Here is a 20,369-nt window from a genome sequence, read left to right on the forward strand (position 1 = left end):
TGCCCTCCCTCATTGAAGGCTCTTCCAAATAGGACTACCAGATCTCATTTGGTGTTCTTCTCCACCCCATCCTATGAACTGGCCTTCAACAAAACATACCAACTGATGACAGTTGCGGGCAGAATTGGGCTTCTCCCACACTGGGCTACAGGTCTAAAAGTGATCCCCGGCTCCTGCTTCCCACAGCCCCAAACAGCAGGAAGGGTTTTGGGGACAAGATGGCAACAGCCCCCACGTCAGTCCAAGTGGTCTAATGTTAAAGCTGGTGAGTTTTTCCTAAAAATCTTGGTATCTAAAAGAGTGATGGAATCTAAGTTTCTTTAATTAGATATGATACATCAGAATACATTTAACTATTGTTACCATTAAGGGTGTTGTTTTAAAGTGGGGGGAATATATAGGAGCACAATTCAGCAAACACTGCTGCTGTTCGACCTTCATTCGCTGAAGCTTAATTCAGCTTAGAAAATCATGATCTGGATAGTGATTCCACGGCACTCATAAAAATGGGTTCTGCAGCTGCGCAAACCAGCTTCGGGTAGCCATCGCTAGCTCCTCACGACGCCTTCAACCGCCCCTGCGCGAGTGTGCAGTACCTCATATTGGCGGTTAGGCGTCTCTCTATTCAGTTTCTTTCTGACCGCCAAAGTGTTAAGGTGCTTCGGAAAGCTTTCTGCTCCTCAGCATTTTCGGATTGATTTTTTAGAAAAACTGACTCATTGGACTGACTGACAATTTCTACAAATTATCCTTTATTTCAAAGCATAGAACAGAGTAGAAAAAAAAAAGGAAAAAAAACCTGCTGAGACTACGGAACGGTAAACGACGACGGCTTGCTTGGCATTTCCCCCCTTACCCTCCAAGAACCCTCAACCACATGAGCAAACAGCCTGTACCTATTGCCTCCTCAGCGGGAGGAGAGGGCTCCAAGGGTGGCAAGAGCGGCACCCATGAAAAGACCACCTTTAAGAGGTGTCAGGGCTGCCACGGTAAACTAACATCAACGGACGGGCATAGTTTCTGTCTCCTCTGCCTGGGAGAAGGGCATACTGCCACAACTTGTGACATCTGTGTGGGTTTCTCTAAACAAACCCTTAAGAATCGGTTGGCAGGCCTAAAGGTTGCCCTGATAGAGGATGCTTTGTGCCCGACAACTTCAGGCTCGAATACAGTCCTGGGAACTGCCTCAGTCGCGCACTCTAAACTCCCGGAGAAGGGGAAGGAACTCTCGGCATCTAAGGCTCTTTCGACATCGAGGCCGGGCACACCCTCTAAACACCAGCCAAGCATTATATATACATGATTTAGTTTTATTATATCAGCATTAATTTATAAAACTGTATCAAGATGGCAGTTTTAAACACACTCAAAATTTTGATAATTTAAAAATAAACATCATACCGTCTCCTTTTGTCCTGAATTAGCTGCAGTTCTATTAGTCCAAAAATGGAATAAAACCCAAATTGCACTAATGTAAGGTACCAGCCAAATGGCTTAAACCCTTCCACTGAAAATATCAGTTCCTGCAAAACACAGGAAAACATTATATTAAAAATATTTTCTAGATCACATTCCACAGTTTTTAACTTTTAAATTAGGTTTAATCCTATTTCTTAGGATTTTCTACTTGCTCAGGAAGGTGTTTAGGATTTTTAAAAAGGAGAAAATTCAGACAGATGTCAGGTTGCCTTTTTGCACCTCATGACTCTCCTTCTGTAGTTTAAAAGTATTAAATGCGTCTTGAAATTTTCTTTCTTGTAAAGCCCTTTGTAAATAATTATGTTTTGATGTCCTATGCTTTGTCTGCATTTTAAGATCTCTATATGTACTGGAAGTTACATAAATAAACTAGTATTTTTGTAGAAACCTTTCTCTCAAGTAGTACAATACCCTCAGAAACAAACCTACTTAGCATTGCCCACTCTGGATTGGAATCCTTCAGTTTCCCGATATACTTTAATGCTAAGCAAAGTACTGGGGTATTTTGCTTCTGACTAGAGGCAGATGTGCCAAGCATCCATGGCAATGCACCAAGCAAGCACCAGAACTTGGGGGCTGCTTTTTGACCCCCAGGAGAGGGTCGAAGTTTCTAGAAATGGCACCTCCATAATCTAATTCCTTGTTCTGCAGTCTAGTACCACAAAATGAGTTCCTCTTGATTAGATCAGAGTCCCTCTACATCTGCACTGTTTTCAATAGAGGCCAGGCCAGATGCAGGGCCAAAGAACAAAAGGTGCCCCCCCCTCCCGGTTTGCCCTTCCTCAGCTGATATATATCAGTGTATACGACGTGTATTGTCTCCAAACATGGAGGTTGCGTTTGGTTTTCATATCTAATAGCCATGAACAGATAACTCCTTCATGAATTTACATACTTTCATTTTAAAGCTATCTAACATTAAGTAAAGTGTGCCATCAAGTCGATTTCGACTCCTGGCTCCCACAGAGCCCTGAGGTTTTCTTTGGTAGAATACAGGAGGAGTTTACCATTGCCTCCTCCCTCTCTAACATTACTTATGTATTATTTTGCCTGTCCTGAATTTACTGCCCTTCTATTTCACTGCGTAACCTAAAGTTTTAGAGTTATTTATTTATAACATCTGCATGCCCCATTGCCTGTCTGTCTCTACATCCATTCATAATTTTATAAAACCTCTATATTTCCCACTCTGCCATCTTTCTAATATTTGCCTGTTGTAATGACACGGCACACCGAGCCGACATTTTCATTGAGATATTCACCAACTTTAAGATTTCTTTCCTGTTACTCACAGGTGGTACTGATTCTATTACTATATCTGAGTTTTGGTGAAAAAGGTTGTCCCCATCACTTTATACAGAAGCCCACTTACCATATTGTTGCCCATTTACCCACTTTGGTTTTAGCATTGCTACTCAGAGTGATAGCAGCTCTCAGCACTGGAAGTCAAGATTTCCCCTTGTAGCAGTGTTGCGAGTCAAGCAATGGATCCTACCCTTTGCTGCTACAGGCAAATTCCATCTATAGCAATGGAACCTGTGCACTGCTCTTAAGGACTGCAGCCTTGCTAACTTGGCAAAGAGGCACCTTTCTCACATGGTGATTCTCTTTATTTAGCAGGGGGAGAGTAACTGGCCCTATCCACTCCCAGCATAGTACCTCCAGTGACTGTTTCTGGTGTCTATCTTATGTTTGTTTTTAGATTGTGAGCCCTTTGGGGACAGGGAGCCATCTTATTTATTTATTATTTCTCTGTGTAAACCGCTTTGGAAACATACCATGATACGGGTCTGCAAATGCATGTTATTTAGGGGTACACCAAACTATGGAATGTGTAAATAGGCCCTAACAAATAAAGTAGTAACCATTATTTTTTGAATCACTGCAGATTTTAACGAATACATTTGCATCTAATTCTAAATTCTAGTAATTTGATCAACTTTGTGCCTGACTGCATAAGCCCTCAATCTTAAATTTATATTTGAAGCCTTTCAGCCTGGTCTGAGACCTCACGTCTGCTCTGAAGTGCTCACAGAACTCCTGCATGAGGGTGGCTTCTTCCCCTTTTGCTCCAATGGAAGGGGCCAGATGGTTGATGGGCATGGGACTTCCCATTACCCTTTCATCTGCAAAAAACTGCTGTAGATTACACGAGTGTTTTCTTAAGTAACAATAATACTTTTGCAGAAGGAAATACATATAATAGTATAAACCTGAATTATAGCACTTACCTGCAGATATCCATAAATGAGATAAAACAGAAAAACTCCAGAAACACAAATGAAAAACTGGGTAGGCTTGTTAAATTTGCTGAGATTAATACCAAGGACTATAACATCATCTACTGATTTTATATGTGGAGACATAGCTTGGGATTTTGAAGGTACGCTGATAGAAACATATTTCCGAGAGGAATTGAATTTCAGATCCATGATTTCTAATTTGCTGCATTCGGTGGCAACACAGTCTTTTCTTTGTTTGTTTGGAAGCTGGAAGAAACAAAACCAGAGCAGATCACAATACTATTCAGATAAAAACTACACCAGACCCCTATTCCAAATATATATTTATTTCTAAATGAATGCACTCTTTGACTACACAGGTTTAAATAATTCCAATAATTACTATGGAAAATTATCATCATAGCAACACAGTAAAAGAGGTAGGCGCCATCCCTTCTATACGAATAAACCCTGTGATCCTGATTCAGAGGTTGCAAAATTAACACCAGTAATATCAGTTCATCAATGCATGAACAGAAATGAGAGCAATGATTCCCAGTTTTAACAGTTGAAGCTGAGACAACAAAGTTTTCCAAGAACCAGGCTATAGTGAGTATGAATATATCCCTGAGGGCAGCATGATCTTCCAGGATACATTCCTGGAAGCCAAAAGCACTTTTGGAGGGAGAGGAGAGCAGCAAAAATAACTCCCCCTTCCTATGCACACAGTTTTCCAAGAACCAGGCTATAGTGAGTATGAATATATCCCTGAGGGCTGCATGATCTTCCAGGATACATTCCTGGAAGCCAAAGAACACTTTTGGAGGGAGAGGAGAGCAGCAAAAATAACTCCCCCTCCCTCTGCACACTCTACTGTTCGACAAGCTTTTACCTGAGCTAAGAGAAGCCCTCACTCTGAGGGTATAGATCTTGCTCTGCCCTTCTAAAGTGGCATTGGATGTGAGCCATTAAAAATCAGTTCATGATATTAAATAAGGGAACTGATTATCCTCCACTTACTGAGCAAAGAGGCACCTTTTTAAAGAGGTGATTCTCTTTATTTAGCAGGGGGAGAGCAACTGGCCCTATCCAGCCTCAGCACAGCATCCCTCCAGTGGCTATTGCTAGTGTCTATTTTATGTTTCTTTTTTAGATTGTGAGCCCTTTGGGGAAAGGGAGCCATTTCATTCATTCCTTTAATATCTATGTAAACCGCTTTGGGAACTTTTGTTGAAAAGCGGTATATAAATATCCATCGTATTCATATTCATCATGATTAACAAAAAAGAGACTTTATGTTTCAAATTCTTAACCCTGTGTTTAGAACGTCATACCTGCCAACATTTCCCCATTTAGGTGACATGTTGCCTATATTTAAATTATTTCTATCCCACCCTTTAGGACTTCTTGCAGGACAGCTAACAACAATCAGATACAAACCATTAAAACAAACAATCACACTACAAAACAGTAAAAACAACACAAATTAAAACTAGCCATTAAGACTTTGAAACAGGAGGCATTTGCCTGCTTAAAAGCAGAGAGGGAAAGACAAGGTACCACCACTGAGAAAAACCTGTCTTTGGTACCCGTCAACCACATTTGTGAGAGGCACCTCAGAGGTTTTAGGTTTCAAGTGCCAAAAAATTCTGCACCATATAATATAATGAACAGTAAACACAGAAATATAAAAGACTGGCCTCTTTTTAACTAGGTAGCAGTCATATATAAGACATTTTTATACAGGAGAGGAGAATGGGGACTTGATGTGTGAGCACTGTAAGATATTCCCCTCTGGGGATGCAGCCATTCTGGGAAGAGCAGAAGGTTCCAAATTCCCTCCCTGGCACCATCTCCAAGATAGGGCTGAGAGAGATTCCTGCCTGCAACCTTGGAGAAGCCACTGCCAGTCTGTGTAGACAATACTGAGCTAGATAGACCAATGATCTGACTCAGTATATGGCAGCTTCCTATGTTCCTATCCTAACACATCTTCAGAAAGAGATCACTCCACATTTAAACCAGCACCTGCTTTCCTGTTTTGTAACCAGTTATGAAATTTTTTTTAAGCTTTCTATACTGTAAAGATGTCAAAATCTGTAGGATTTCAGTTTAAATGAGGATTATGTCCCCTGCGAACTGAGCTGTGCCCTGCTAACTGAACAAAGAGGAACCTTTTCAAACTGTTGGTTCTTTTTATTTAGCAGGGGAGAGTAACTGGCCCTGTCCACCCCCAGCACAGTACTTCCAGTGACTGTTGCTGGTGTCTGTCTTATGTTTCTTTTTAGATTGTGAGCCCTTTGGGGACAGGGAGCCATCTTATTTATTTATTATTTCTCCATGTAAACTGCTTCGGAAACTTTTGTTGAAAAGCGGTATATAAATACTTGTTGTTATTTGCATCTTGAGAGATTTTACAACATCTTCAAAGTTCAGTATAAGCAAAGGGCTAATCCTATATACAGACAAGAGTGTATTACATTCTTAAGTAATCCTAGATGATAGTCTGTGGAATGGCATTTTTGCAAGAGATGTTGCAGAAATGTTGAATATACGGATAGTTAAATCTTAATAACCTTCATGATACAATTTCCAGATAAAGCATCCAAATATAATGGACTTATGTATAAAAGATTCTCAAAAGCAGTATTGTGCTCTGAACTACACTACGTTCTGCTGTAACTACCCCAACAATGTTATTGCAGAATTGTTGGATCTTTAAGCTGCTTTGAAAACACAGTGGCTCATGAGAGTGCAAGTAAGCATCCCAGCACCACTGCAAGAGTACAACTGATCTTTCTGTATTATGGAAACCAAATGCACAGCCTGAGGTCCTTTCTGCAGATGCAAACCTGCACCAAGAACATTTGGCAGCAAACATGTGCTGCTCAATTTGGGTGTCTTAAAGCATTATAATACAAATAGTTAAATAAGTGGTCCCTAATATGTTTTCAGCAAAAACCATAACTTAATGCCACATCTGTTTACAAACATATTCTTACCCAAGATTCCTTTCCATCATAATCTTTGTCACAATTTTTCTTGTTGCAAATATGTCAAAAATAAATTCATAGTGTGCATGCCAGATACTGCACAGCATATTTCTAAAGGAGTTGATAAGAATATCACCACCTTGGATGCAGAATTTAACATCTCATCTGATCAGATAAAACTACCCAGGGAGATTAAAGTGATCTGCTCACTTCTGAAACTGTTGCACTTAAAAACATCTTTGAAAGTATTTTTCTCTCCATCTTGTTATTCTAAATAAAATGGAGAAACAGCACTGCATTCACAAGTTCACTATGTAATGTAACTAGTCAAGTATAGGGAGAAAATGCTTAGCAGGGGATGATGCACTTCTCCTGTTTGGCTTAATCATAATTCACCTGTGGAAGAAATGCTGTAACCTTCCTTGAGTCACCACACATTTACAATGTAGGTGGTTAAGAAAAAATCTTGAACTGGTAACCAACATCACCAACCAACCCTTGTCAGATCAAGTGCATAAGCTGCACTATGAATATTGGGGTGAGAAACACAGTGTAGTGTTGTGCTGTGTGTGTAGAGCTGTGATCCTCAAACTAATGTGCTGGCATGAGCAATTTCAAAAAGACTATGATGAAATCATAGATCATATATTTATAAACAAAAATTGAAAATGAGGAGAATGCTAACAACGTGTGTGTGTGTGTGTGCGTGTGTGTGTGCATTCTAGCTTAACAGCAAGCAGAACAGTTTCAGAGAGAAGGTGTGACTCACACTGAGTGTGTTTACCAAAATAACAGATTTTACAGCACCTTCAGCAACTTGCTAAACTCTATTTTAAGGAATCATATCTTGTCAGTGCCTCAGAGAGGGCATACAAACCTCCTTCCAACTTTATTCCCAACTGGAGATTTATACAAATGCAGATACAAACCTTGAAGCTTAAATGTTAAAGAAAACAGAGAGCCATGCAGCCCAGTTGCAATTAAGCATTTAACCTGCAATCTTAAACATACTATGCATATAAGTCCTATTGAATTCAGTGGGATTCCTCTCAGCATAAACATGCTTCAAAACTGCACTGACAGGAACTCAAGCCCTTTTTTCAGTAAGGTTACTCTCACGACCAGCCAAAACTGGGCTAAGGGAGTCGAGCCTGGTTTCAGCTGGTCGTGAGACCCAACAGGAGCCGCACAGCTCCCGGCGGTGGCACACCCTCTTAAGTGGTCCGCCACTTAACCCAGGTTTCAGCCGCAGGAATCCCCAAAAAGTGGATTAAACGACGGTAGCCTCCCAGCATCAGGAGGCTCCCCAAAAGGCACCGCACACTCACCAAGTGCCTTAAGAGACAGAAGGCCCCCCAAACCCTGCCACCCCAACTGGTTGTCTGCGGGGAGAGAGGGTCAAACCTGCTCTCCTCACAACCCCCCTTTTCGGTTCTACACACTGCTCATGTGTAGAGCCTCAATGAGTGCAAATGGCTATTTTAAAGTATATTGGGGAAAATAAATATATATTAAGGCCACAATCCCACACTTGCTTATTGGAAACAAATCTCAATGAATTAAGGTCACTACTTAGTGAACATTTATTTATTTATTTATTTGTTAAATGTATATACCGCCTTTCATTAAAGCAATCCCAAGGCAGTTTACAGCAAAAATTTTAACACAAGATGGTAAAAAAGACACAATTAAAATATTAAGTGGAAAAAATTGTTAAACAAATCTGATTAAAAATTTAAAACAAAAGCATAAAGGCAATACAGACTATAAAGAGCAGCAGCAGAGAATCAAATAAATGCCTGGGCAAAAAGCCAAGATTTTACACTTTTTTCTAAAAGCTGCGATGGAGACCGAGGAGTCTCCCTAGGATCAGGTAACAAGGAGAGATAGAGCTGAGTGTCATCTGCATATTGCTGACAACTCAGTTCAAGTCCCCAGATGACCTCTCCCAGCAGTTTCATGTAGATGTTAAACAGCATGGGGGACAAGACTGAACCCTGCAGGACCCCACAGGCCACGGAGCCAACCAGTAGTCCCCCAGCACCACCTTCTGGACCCTCCCTCCAAGAAAGGACCAGAACCACTGCAACGCAGTACCTCCAATTCCCATACTCGAGAGGCGGCCCAGAAGGATACCATGGTCGATGGTATCGAACGCCGCTGAGAGGTCTAGAAGAACCAACAGGGACGCACTTCCCCTGTCTAGTTCCCGGCATAGGTCATCCACTAGAGCGACCAAGGCAGTCTCAGTCCCATATCTGGGGCAGAAGCCGGATTGAAAAGGGTCCAGATAATCCGTATCATCCAACACCCTCTGCAGCTGGGAAGCCACCACATGCTCTATCACCTTGCCCCAAAAGGGCAGGTTAGAGACCGGTCTATAGTTGTCCAGGTTGGAGGAATCAAGGGAGGGCTTTTTTAATAATGGTCTTACCATCGCCTCCTTGAGTCACAATGGCATCTTGCCCTTCCTTAATGAGGCATTGATAATCACCTCCAAACATCTACCTGCTCCCTCCCTGGCAGCTTTTATTAGCCATGAAGGACAAGAGTCAAGAGCACACGATGTTGCCCGCACACTGCCCAGGATCTTGTCCACATCTCAGGCTGCACCAACTGAAAAGAATCCAACACAATAGGACCAGATGGTACCAGAGGCACGTCTGCCAGAACTGCCAAAACTCTGGAGTCCAAATCAGCACGGATATAAGTGACTTTATCCGCAAAGTGACACACAAACTGATCACAGCAGGCTGTGGATGGTTCCTCCCCCACTACCTGGGGGGATGTGTGCAGCAATGTGTTAGCTACACGAAACAGCTCCACTGGTCTGCACTGAGCAGATGGAATGGAGGCGGAGAAAAAGCATTTCTTCACCGCCCCCGCCACCACGGAGTAGTCCCTAAAATGGGCTCTAGCCTGCCTGCCATCTCTCCATTCCAGAGATCAACCAGGCCTCGACAGGGTCACCAGCTCTGGACACTGGAAACTCCCCATGGACTGTGCGCTGTAAGTAATCCTCAATACATATCCTAAAAATGTTTCCATTATCAGTAGTTGTCAATTAATATTTTACCCAAATATCCGGCTTTCCCAATCACTAGATTTGTGTTCAGTATACAAAGAAAGAGTTATTACATGGGATATGCAAGCTGGCTCGAGGTTGAGCTGGCTCAGCTCAAATCAAAGGCTCATGATCGAGCCAGGTTAGCCTCGCCAAAAGTGAAGACGGTCCGAGCTTGAGTTGAGCCGGGCCCAGCTCAAGTAGTGAGCTGACTCGGGTATGCTTTTAAAAGGGAATCCGGCAAGGATTCCCCTTTACAAGGACAGGGAATCCCCTAACAAAAAAGTGTGTGTGTGGCGAGGGGGAAATAACCAGTTGAATGCACCTTTAAAAATAAGGCTTCCACGGTGGTGGGGAAGGGACAGCAGATGCGGCCACTGCAGGGGCGGGGGCTCCTCCAATCCATCCCCTGGCTCCCATGGTGTCATGGACCGTGGAGGTGGCTGCTGTGGCAGCCACTGCAGTAGTGGAGGGGGCTCCTGCAACCCCACCAGCCTCCCAAGTGAGTCTGGGCCAAGTGTCAATCTGGTACAAATTTTTGGGCTGAGGCAGGAATGGAACTAGTGATGCAACCTTCCCCACCCCTCCACAGAACTTCTTGCCTATGTTTTTGGGAAGGAACAATAGTGGAACAAGATACGCTTTAGATGCAGGAGAAAATCTTCAGATACAGGTGTTAAAACCAAATCAAAACCACCTATTTAAAACTATTTACAAAATGGAGTCAAATGGACCAATGGTCTGGCTCAGTATAAGGCAGCTTCTTATGTGTCAGGCAGAAATTCAACTGGTGTGCCTTTTCTCAGCATGGATTGTAGTAGGGGAAACCTTTTCCTGTCATGCTGCTGTTAAAAGACACAACATGTTCGATAAAAAGAACAGTGGCATATCCAGTGCAGCCTATCATGTATAACAGTTCAAAACTGGCCATTAGTTGTTTGTTTTGTACATTACATTACACCGCTATGCAGTAACAGCAGCCAACAATTATGTTCCCTAAAGCAATAATGCACAGAGTTAAAGGATCACTTTTATATGGCCTATGGTACTATATTGGGCAGCAGCGATATAGGAAGATGCTGAAGGGCATCATCTCATACTGCACTGGAGGAGGCAATGGTAAACCCCTCCTGTATTCTACCAAAAGAAAACCACAGGACTCTGTGAGCACCAGTAGTCGAAATCGACTTGACGGCACACTTTACCTTTCATGGTTTGTAAAATTCTAAAACAAGGAATATAAAGGTTGCATAGAGGCAATTAAAAAGTTGGTTTCCGATTCTGAATTGGTTCACTCTGCCAAGCCACCTCCTATAATACAAAACCGCTCTTAGTCCAAGTCCTTTCCCCAACCTTCAAAACCCCCCGTTTCAACTACTCTTCTAGCCATAACGCCAGTGATTTCAGAGCATTCTTGCTGTACGAATTCTTGACAAGCATAAGCAACTCTGGAGTAATTTTTTTTAAAAGAGAGGTCTGCCTAAGCGCCCAGATCAGTGACTCTGTAACCTTAGAACTGCGGCCCTGATACAAGGCAAGCCAAGCACTCCCCCTTTTCCTTCCCACCTTTGCTTGCCTTTAGGGGTGTGTCCAAACCGGTCCGGCAGCCATTCTAAGGAATGGCCGAACTGCCGGACTGGTTCGGCCCTGGCTGGTCCGGGTCCGGGTGGGGGGTATGTCTTTAAGGGCGGGAGGGCTTGCTTACCCCTCCCGCCTCTTTGCCCCCTCCAGCGCCCGTATTTAACAGAATAACGGGGCGCTGGAAACCAGCCCCCCCCCCCGCCGCGAGCAGATTTAGCCAAAAAACTACCGATACCACTGCCGCCGCCGCCGTCGCCCGCCAGCCCTCCATCCCTCCCAGCCGCCCGCCCGCCCGAGTCCTCACCCGATGCTTTGTAAATAACGAGAGGAGCTACCGAACAGAGCTCCTCTCGCTAGGAAGTCCTGCAGCATACTGAAGCTTTGCGCGTGCTGCAAAGGACGCCGATCGCTGGAGGCCCGGTCTACCCGCCGGGAAAAGGCCGGGTAGACCGGGCCTCCGGCGATTGGAGGCCCGGTCTACCCGGCCTTTTCCCGGCGGGTAGACCGGGAAAAGGCCGGCGGGTAGACCGGGAAAAGGCCGGCGGGTAGACCGGGCCTCCGGCGATCGGAGGCCCGGTCTACCTGGCCTTTTCCCGGTGGGTAGACCGGGCCTCCGGCGATCGGCGTCCTTTGCGGCATGCGCAAAGCTTCAGTATGCTGCAGGACTTCCTAGCGAGAGGAGCTCTGTTCGGTAGCTCCTCTCGTTATTTACAAAGCATCGGGTGAGGACTCGGGCGGGTGGCGGCTGGGAGGGAGGGAGGGCTGGCGGGCGGCGGCGGCGGTATCAGTAGTTTTTGGGCTAAATCTGCTTGCGGCGGGGGGGGGGCGGCCGGGGGGGCGGCTGGTTTCCAGTGCCCCATTATTCTGTTAAATACGGGCGCTGGCGGGGGCAAAGAGGCGGGAGGGGTAAGCAAGCCCTCCCCGCCCTAAAAGGAAGGCTCCCCTTCGGTGCCGGTCCGGACTGCTCCGGACCGTGCACATGTCTACTTGCCTTGCCCCCTTCCCACCACTCGTTTTAAAGAAGGGTCTCCGAGGCACATCTTACTAGCATAGGCTGAAGAGAGAGAGATGCTCTCTAGGGGAAGGATGGGGTACTTTGGACCGGCTGACTTTAGAGTTTATAATTGCTGGTTTTATTGCACCGCTAATTTTAAAAACATACAAAAATGAAGATGAAGAACCCTCTCTACACAGGAGCCTGGACGCGCCGAACACGGGAAGGGCAAGGAAACAAGCAACCTGCTTCGGCAGCGGCTGCGGCAGGAGGAGGACGTCGCCAGAAGCCCCCCTCTCTTGGGCGTGGCCCAGCCGCTCCCTCCCCCGCCCAGCTCCTCCCGGAAGCGGCTCCTCCTGCGCTCACAGTCCCCTCCCATGTGCTCAAGCAGGGGTGGGAGGGAGAAAGAAAGAAAGAAGGGGAAGGAGCCCGTCAGTACCTGTGCCTGGAGAGATGGGTTTTCCGCGGTCCCGGCAGAGGGGGGCGGGGAGGAGGGGCAACGGGCCGGTGTCCTTCCACCCGCCACCGTCACTCCGCGGCCACTCAAGCGCCCAAAATGGCGGGGAGCGCCGAGCTCATCGAGCCGTTCGCTCGGCAGTCGCTCGGCGTGGCCTGGCTAGCTCAGCGACAGGCGGGCGTTTCTTCGGGCGCGTCCGTTTTTGCCCCCCCTTCGCTGACAGCGACGACTTGGCATGACGTCGCTGGCTCGCGTGGCTTTGAATCTGCCCCTCGCGACTGACCGCCGCCTTGCTTCCTTCTTACTCAAGGCTGCCTAGGACACGTATAGCCTTCTGCAAACTCGCCATGCAGACGTTTTCCCGCCTCGTGTTTTCAGTGATTCTTAGTTAGGGAGATCATCGTTCTCTTTTCTTTGGGAATGGCAATGGCTGTCGTTGACGTGTAAATGCATCTGTGTGCAGCAGGGCTAGATATAGGATCCTCTGTCTTGAGCCAAGCCAGTGAAAAACTCGACAGAAGTCCAGTCTGGGAGGACCTTCCAGACGGCGGCCCACCGCCAAGCTATGCGTGGGGACGGTGCCGTTTTAAGCCTGAAGCCTCTTCTGCACATTTATCTGAGAGGCAGCCCTCATTGAACTCCGTGGGACTTAATTCTGAGTGAATGGAGAATGAAGCAGCGATGTGTCTTTAATAATAATAAAAAAAAGAAACGATCTTCCAGCTTACTGTAGCTCTCTAGACAAGAAAGGTGCACTTACTGTTTGCAGCTGAGGCAGACATTTTAATTGTTTGTAGTTCTGGAAATCATTCATTTTTAGAAAATCAGCTAAAAACATATGCTCCCAATTAAACAGTCAGATTTAAACTTTAAAAATAAAATTAAATTAAATTAATAAAAGTATGTGTAAAAAAACCTCCAGATGTCAAGAGCAATTTTTAAGAAGCATTCCCTCCTGTGAAAGAGAATGGGGAAGAATGCCTTCTCTTGCCACCAGTGGAAGTTTTCAGGGGCGTAACTAGGTTGGAGTGGGCCCTGAGACAAGATTCTTAAATGGGCCCCCCCTTCCCGCCGTCACCGCTTACCTCTCCTTCCTCTGGCCCGATGTCTAAATAAAGTTTCAGTGTGTAACTATTTCGTATTAGAAACTGAAAGAAGGGAGTAGTTGTAAGCAAGCGGTAAAACCACATTAATTTAAATAATGTAATTAACTCAGTTCATCTTCCAAACAAAAAAATATATGAGGCTGGTGGGGGGGAGGCCAGGATGAAATTCCCAGGAAGAGCGAAAAGGCGCTGCTCAGAGGGACTGATACTGTCTGTTGGAGGATCGCGCCCTGACCCCCGTCTCTTAATGTCAGCTTAACATCTGAATAGGGCTAGTAGTAAACACGCGGGGTGTGTGTTTGTGTTTGCGCTCACACACGCCGGGTGCGGGGAGGATCAGTGGGACGCTGCCGCCGCGGCCCCGCCCACTACTCAGGGCTGGTGAGCCGAGGGGCCATGGACCAAAGCGAGAGAGCCCGGCACCATGACATTCGCCCGCGTCCCTCTGGCGGCGGCGGCGGCAGCTGTTGTTTTAGGTATGCTCTCTAAAGTGGGCAGCGCTGAGCCTAGTTGCCCTTTCCTCTGCGTCCCTCGGGGCTTCGCCTCCTCCCCGCCGCGCTCCCTGCCGTCTCTGCCGCTCCAGCACCAGCAGCTCACTGGCGGCAGCGGCGGCTGTTCGGGAAGCGGCAGGCGCTTTGTCAACGTGACGGAGTTCGGCGCCGAGTGCCTGTACTGGGCGGAGGTGCCCGCTTTCCTGGAGAAGACGCCGCAGGGCAAGGCGCTGCGAGAGCAGCGCAACTTCTGCAGGAACCCCGACGGCAGGAGGAGGATAAATTTTTTTAAACATGAATTCACAAGGAAAATCGGGTAGGCGCTGGGTGGGGGAGAGCCTCTGAGGGCCCCCCCCCAAGGCGGGGGCCCCGAGACAACGGCCTCCCCCTGCCTAATTGTAGTTACGCCCCTGGAAGTTTTCCTCCAAAGGCAAATGCTAAATGCCCTAAATATAAAAGAAGGTGGTTGTGGAAAAGTATCAATAAAAAAAATAAAAGAAGCCAAATGATTATAATATGTATTTATCAACTGCCAAAAAAGAGAAAGGGTTGCACAAAGTGAGAACCAGAAGAAAATTGTGCTCAGGTGTGGAAGTAGGGGGATGTGCAAGGATGTACCCTTAGGTGCCAACCTCTCATACATCACCACCTATGCATGTAACCACTCCATTACAGGTTGCATTATGGGCCATCTACACCACTTCTCTTTGCACAGTATTTCCCCCTTAATTTTCTGACAATTTCAGGTTCTTGAGGAAGCCATGAAAACACTGCAATTGAGAGAAAAGATTTTTTTTGGGGGGGGCAATACATAGTGTAATTCTAACCATGCAAACAAGTTATGAGGATTCCTCTGAGTTGCTAACTTTATAAGGTGCTGTAAGCAGGGTCTAAGGAACTGAAATCTGTGGCTCTGCACCCCAGTAAGCTTGGGTACCCTATATCATATGCTATGACTTGGAGACTGTCTCCTTCAAGATGCAAAAGTACTCTCTCCAGGCGCGTAACAACGATCGGGCAAGGGGAGACAGTTGTCTGGGGGCCCCACTGCCTGGAGGGGCCCCCCAGAGGCACCTCACGTGACTCCCCATTGCCCCCTGCCCAGCCCCAAGGCTCCTCAGCCACTTGCCCTGTTCGCCGTCTCCCCAGCTTGTTCTCCTGGCCGGCAATCCAGGCAGCAGACAAGCTGCAAAGAGCTCCTTTTCTCCCGCCTCTCAGCTGATCGGCGGGTGGGCGGGGCTTCCACGGAGGTCTGGTGTAGGCCTCTGTGAATCCTGAACTCGAGTAGGGCCCAAGCCAGCCAGGAAGGAGGAGGCAGCCAGAGAGGCCTCCACTGTTCTCTGCAGCAGAAGACCCCCCTGCTGCCAGGTAGAGTGTGAACTCCTTTTTGTGGTTACCTTCCCCACCCGGATATATAGGGATCTGCTTGCCATAGGGCTTTGATATGGGGGGAGGGACTGAGAAGTCTCTGAATATTTATTTTTAAACAGCTTGGAAAATTTGCTGGCTTAAAAAAAACTATCTAAAAAGTCCTATAAGTGGCTTGTTTCATGGCAGAAAATTACAAAAACTTCTGGAAGAAACAGTATTATATTTATTTTATTCATTCATTTATAAATGCACTTATGTTCAAGTTGTTTTGCAACCCAGAAGGTCTGAGTGAGAACTGTGAAGCATGTGTGGTGCTTTTATTTTATTTTATTTTTCTTGTGTGTGAACTGCTCCCCAATAACTTGCAGGGACTTCAGGGTAAATCTGGCCAACATGTGAATGCAGCACCTCCATTCCAGAGGAGATGTGTGTTAAAGGGCTTTAAAAGCCTCCTGTGAAAAACCTCCTGGAATCAAACTTGACTGAATTTGTTCAGAATTCTGAGAAAACAAACATAGGTTCACCCTGCATGGTTGAAAGTCTCCTTGGCTAATCTGCAGCGAGGGGGCCATTTTAATCATTCATCTTTCTAGTGTGTTCTAGGCATTAAAAGTAAAACAAATGTATAGTACTCAATGTATATCTCTATATATTGTGACATGTGCGTGTGTGTATTCAGTGAAATGTATTTCCAGGCAGCATACTTATTTTGGAATATCAGACTTAAATCCTTGGGGGCCTGGGGTGTGCGGAGGCCCTGGACTTTGAGTGGGGGGGCCCCATTTTAAAATCTTGTCTCTGGGCCCACTCCAACCTTGCTACGCCCCTGACTCTCTCTGATTCTAAACATTGGTTTTGTGCAAAACACTTTAATACTTGGTGCCCCCAGGCAATTTCTTAGTCACAAGTATGGCCTGGGGGTTATCATATGTTAAGGCATCATCTTCAAAATAAAGTTTTGGGCCAGAGAGAATACATGTGCTTCTCGAAGGGGACAGTCTCCCAGTCAATAAAGTATACGTTATGGGGTAACCTAAAGATTATTTTGGAGTGCAGACTCAGGGGCATGAAAACTTTAGGATTTTTAAGATTCAGGCTTCTCATTGCTTAATAAAGAGCTTGAAGTGGAACCTGCTTCAGCTTCATCAACAAGCTGAGAGTCCAGAATATAAGTACTTTGCAGAGATTGAAAGGAACGTTTACACTCACCACTTCTTGCCAGTTCTGGGACATCCAAATACATGACACGTGGACAGGGTCAGTTGGGATGATATTTCCAAGTTGGTCCACCTACTGTGTGGGTCAAGAATCAGAGTTGCTGTAGGAATGTAGACTGTTCAGATGACATATCTGAGCCAGCCTACTTACTTGCATAATTAAGGACATAAATAACACACTCATCTCCTTTTAAGCCTTTTGTCCCTTTTTAAAAAATCATGTGGAGGGTTAGTCAGAACTGCCCCCTCACACCCAGTTGAGATCCCATATTAGATTCCAGGTGAAGTGGTGGTTCAGAGGACCCCTCCGATCAGGAGAAGGGGAAAACATGCTGGAGGGGAAGTGGGAAATCCTCATGAACATCTCTAATTGTTCGGTAGGTGGACTGACCTGGACATATAATTCAAACTAGCCCTGTGAATGGGTTGTCTTGTATTTGGATATCACAGAACAGGCAGGATGTTATGGATGTAAAACTGCAAGACAGTAGTGAAAATGGAATAGGAAGGATTCACATGAGCCTGGCTTAGGTGATGAACATTTTTGAAAGAGAAGGAATAAAGAATGTTGGTGAATGGGTAACACTGATATTAATTCTATTTGGGAGAAGAGGTAATAATATTCATAGAGCCCTTTCTTGCAATCATGGAGAAAGGGCTCCACGCCAGGGGCGTAACTAGGTTGGAGTGGGCCCTGAGACAAGATTCTTAAATGGGCCCCCCCGCCAAGAAATTTTTTAATAATAATAATAATAATAATAATAATAATAATAATAAATAATTTGATTTCTATACCGCCCTTCCAAAAATGGCTCAGCACGGGTTACAAAGAGAAAAAGGTGCCTCTTTGCCCAGTTAGCAGGGGACTTTTATTCTCACATTTCTGTCCTCATTCAAAACATACAAAAAACAGATGTACAAAATTGAGCAAATGAGAAGAGAAGAATTATATGGGAGTAAAACCTTTTTTAAAAGGAGTCAGGAAGCGCATCTTTGGAGGCTCAAATGGATACCTTTCAGGCACAACTATTTCCAAGTCAAAAATTCCTTTTTCATATGATGTATTTGCAAAACCAAGGATTTGAGCTTGAAGTTCATCTAAGCGACTTCCAGTCTGCCAGCAAGTAATACCCGGTGGTGGCTCTGTGGACAGCAGATGCAGCTCCCTTTTCAATGGTGAAGCTCTCTGCATTGTGCTCCATTTTTGAAGAAGAGCTCTAAGAGCGGAGCCGAATGCACTCAGGGGTGTAGCAAGGTTGGAGTGGGCCCTGAGAAGAGATTTTAAAATGCCCTCCCCCCCAAAGTCCAGGGCCTCCACACACCCCAGGCTTCCAAGGATTTAAGTCTGATATTTCAAAATAAGTATGCTGCCAAGAAATACATTTCACTGAATACACACACACACACTTCACAATATATAGTGATATACATTGAATACTATATATTTGTGCTACTTTTAATGCCTAGAACACACTAGAAACATTAATTATTAAAATGGGCCCCTTGCTGCAGATTAGCAAAGGAGACTTTCAACCATGCAGGGTGAGCCTATGTTTGTTTTCTCAGAATTCTGAACAAATTCAGTAAAGTTTGATTCCAGGAGGTTTTTCACATGAGGCTTTTAAAGCCCTTTAACACACATCTCCTCTGGAATGCAGGTGGTGCATTCACATGTTGGCCAGATTTACCCTAAGGGGAAAAAATATAAAAGCACAACACATGTGTCACTGTTCTCACTCACGTCTCAGTTATCACTCAGACCTGGGTTGCAAAACAACTTGAACATAAGTGTATTTATGAATTAATTAATTAATACATTAATACATTAATACATAAATAAATTTGTTCCAGAAGTTTTTGTAATTTCCTGCCATGAAACAAGCCACTTATAGGACTTTTTAGAGGGTTTTTTTTAAGCCAGCAAATTTTCCAATCAGTTTTAAATTAAATATTCAGAGACTTCTCAGTCTCCCTCCCCCCCAATCAAAGCCCTATGGCAAGCAGTTCCCTATATAGGGGTGGGGGTGGGGGTGGGGGTGTAACCACAAAAAGGAATTCACATTCTACCTGGCAAAGGCTGAGCTGTCTGGCCTGGGAAGAGGGTCTGCTGCAGAGAACTGTAGTGGCCACTCTGACTGCCAGCCTTCTTCCTGGGGCTTGCCAGCCTACTCGAGTTCAGGCTTTACTGAGGCCTACACGGAGGCCTCCCTGGAAGCCCCGCCCACCTGCAGATCAGCTGAGAGGCGCCAGGGAGAAAAGCAGCTTGCCTGCTGCTTTGATTGCCAACCAGGACAACGAGCAGGAGGGAGGGCAAACAGGGCAAGTGGCTGAAGGGTCTTGGAGCTGGGCAGGGGGCAATGGGGAGTCATGTGAGGTGTCTCTGGGGGGCCCCTCAAGGCAGTGGGGCCCCGAGACGACTGCCTCCCCCTGCCTAATGGTAGTTACGCCCCTGCTCCACGCTGCAGGGGATGAAGCCTTAAAACATTTACCTCCCCCTCAGATGAACCTGGTCTTCTTGCTTGGTGAGCAGGTCATTTGCCCAGATGTTTGCCAGCTGCTACTGGTTGGGAGGTTTGGAGTTAGAAGGTTTGGGGGCTGGGTGGCCCCTGGAACTCCCATAATGCACTACACAAGTGCACAATGCATTATGGGGAGCCTCTCAATGCCGGCCGAAAGCCCCACAGTCTCCCAGCCCTGGCTGCAAGCAGCAAAATGGGGTTAAGAGAGTGTGCTCTCTCAACTCTGTTTAAGAGGGTGGCTGACTCAGCAGGTTTGCCGCTGAGGTGCTGCCAGCATCAGGCACGATCCTGGTGGTTCTCATGCATGGGCAAGACCAGGCTTGGCTTCATTAGCTCGGTTTTGCCTGTGCATGAGAACAGCCCCATAGTTTGGTACAGTAAAATAAGGTTTGCAAAGGACCATTTGTTGGCAATTAAGAAAGGAAGAATTCACTGAGATACCTTGAAAGAGAAAAACTCTCTGCTTATTTGTGTGATGTTTATTGGGGCAAAAAGAAAAATTGTGTTATGTGCACCTATAATGGGCAAGGGTCCTAGGTTCATAAGGGCAAGGGTCCCAGGGCTCATCTCATTACTCCCCATTAATTTGTCTTAAAGGAATATTGATGCCATTTTCACATTTGAGTGGTTTCTCCTGCTGAAGTAGTTAATATTTTGGGTCAAGGCATTCTATTCACCCTGCTTTATGCTGGAAAAATGTTATTACATGTGGGAATTAGATAAATCAGAAGTGCACTCAAAAGCAATATATTGTATTTATGACTAAACAAGCAAAATTAATTTCTGCTTATATAGTAATAAATACAGTGTTATGTGTCTAGCTAGAATAAACATGATGCACTAAGTAATGTACTTGCTGATATTTTTTTATGGCA

At 45.5% G+C, this 20,369-nt stretch overlaps 1 protein-coding gene across 8 annotated transcripts in view; it reads right to left on the bottom strand.

Moving 5' to 3' along the window:
• The window catches only part of SLC35B3 (solute carrier family 35 member B3), a 48,071-nt gene extending 28,512 nt beyond the window's left edge, over positions 1-19,559 (bottom strand). For 2 of the 8 annotated variants that reach the window (XM_053246863.1, XM_053246862.1), the window contains exons 1-3: positions 16,968-17,051; positions 3,711-3,968; positions 1,402-1,523 (exon numbers count right to left, since the gene is read on the bottom strand). In XM_053246863.1, coding sequence (XP_053102838.1) covers positions 1,402-1,523; positions 3,711-3,968; positions 16,968-16,991 — 404 coding nt within the window. In that variant the 5' untranslated portion in view covers positions 16,992-17,051. Of the gene's footprint in view, positions 1-1,401; positions 1,524-3,710; positions 3,969-12,501; positions 12,621-12,772; positions 13,483-16,967; positions 17,052-19,042; positions 19,140-19,464 lie in introns of those variants that run through there. The other 6 variants (XM_053246858.1, XM_053246857.1, XM_053246861.1 and 3 more) reach the window with 6 other exon arrangements.
• Between the last annotated feature and the right edge of the window lie 810 nt (positions 19,560-20,369).

This window comes from Hemicordylus capensis, chromosome 4 (assembly GCF_027244095.1).
Source record: "Hemicordylus capensis ecotype Gifberg chromosome 4, rHemCap1.1.pri, whole genome shotgun sequence".
NCBI lineage: Eukaryota > Metazoa > Chordata > Lepidosauria > Squamata > Cordylidae > Hemicordylus > Hemicordylus capensis.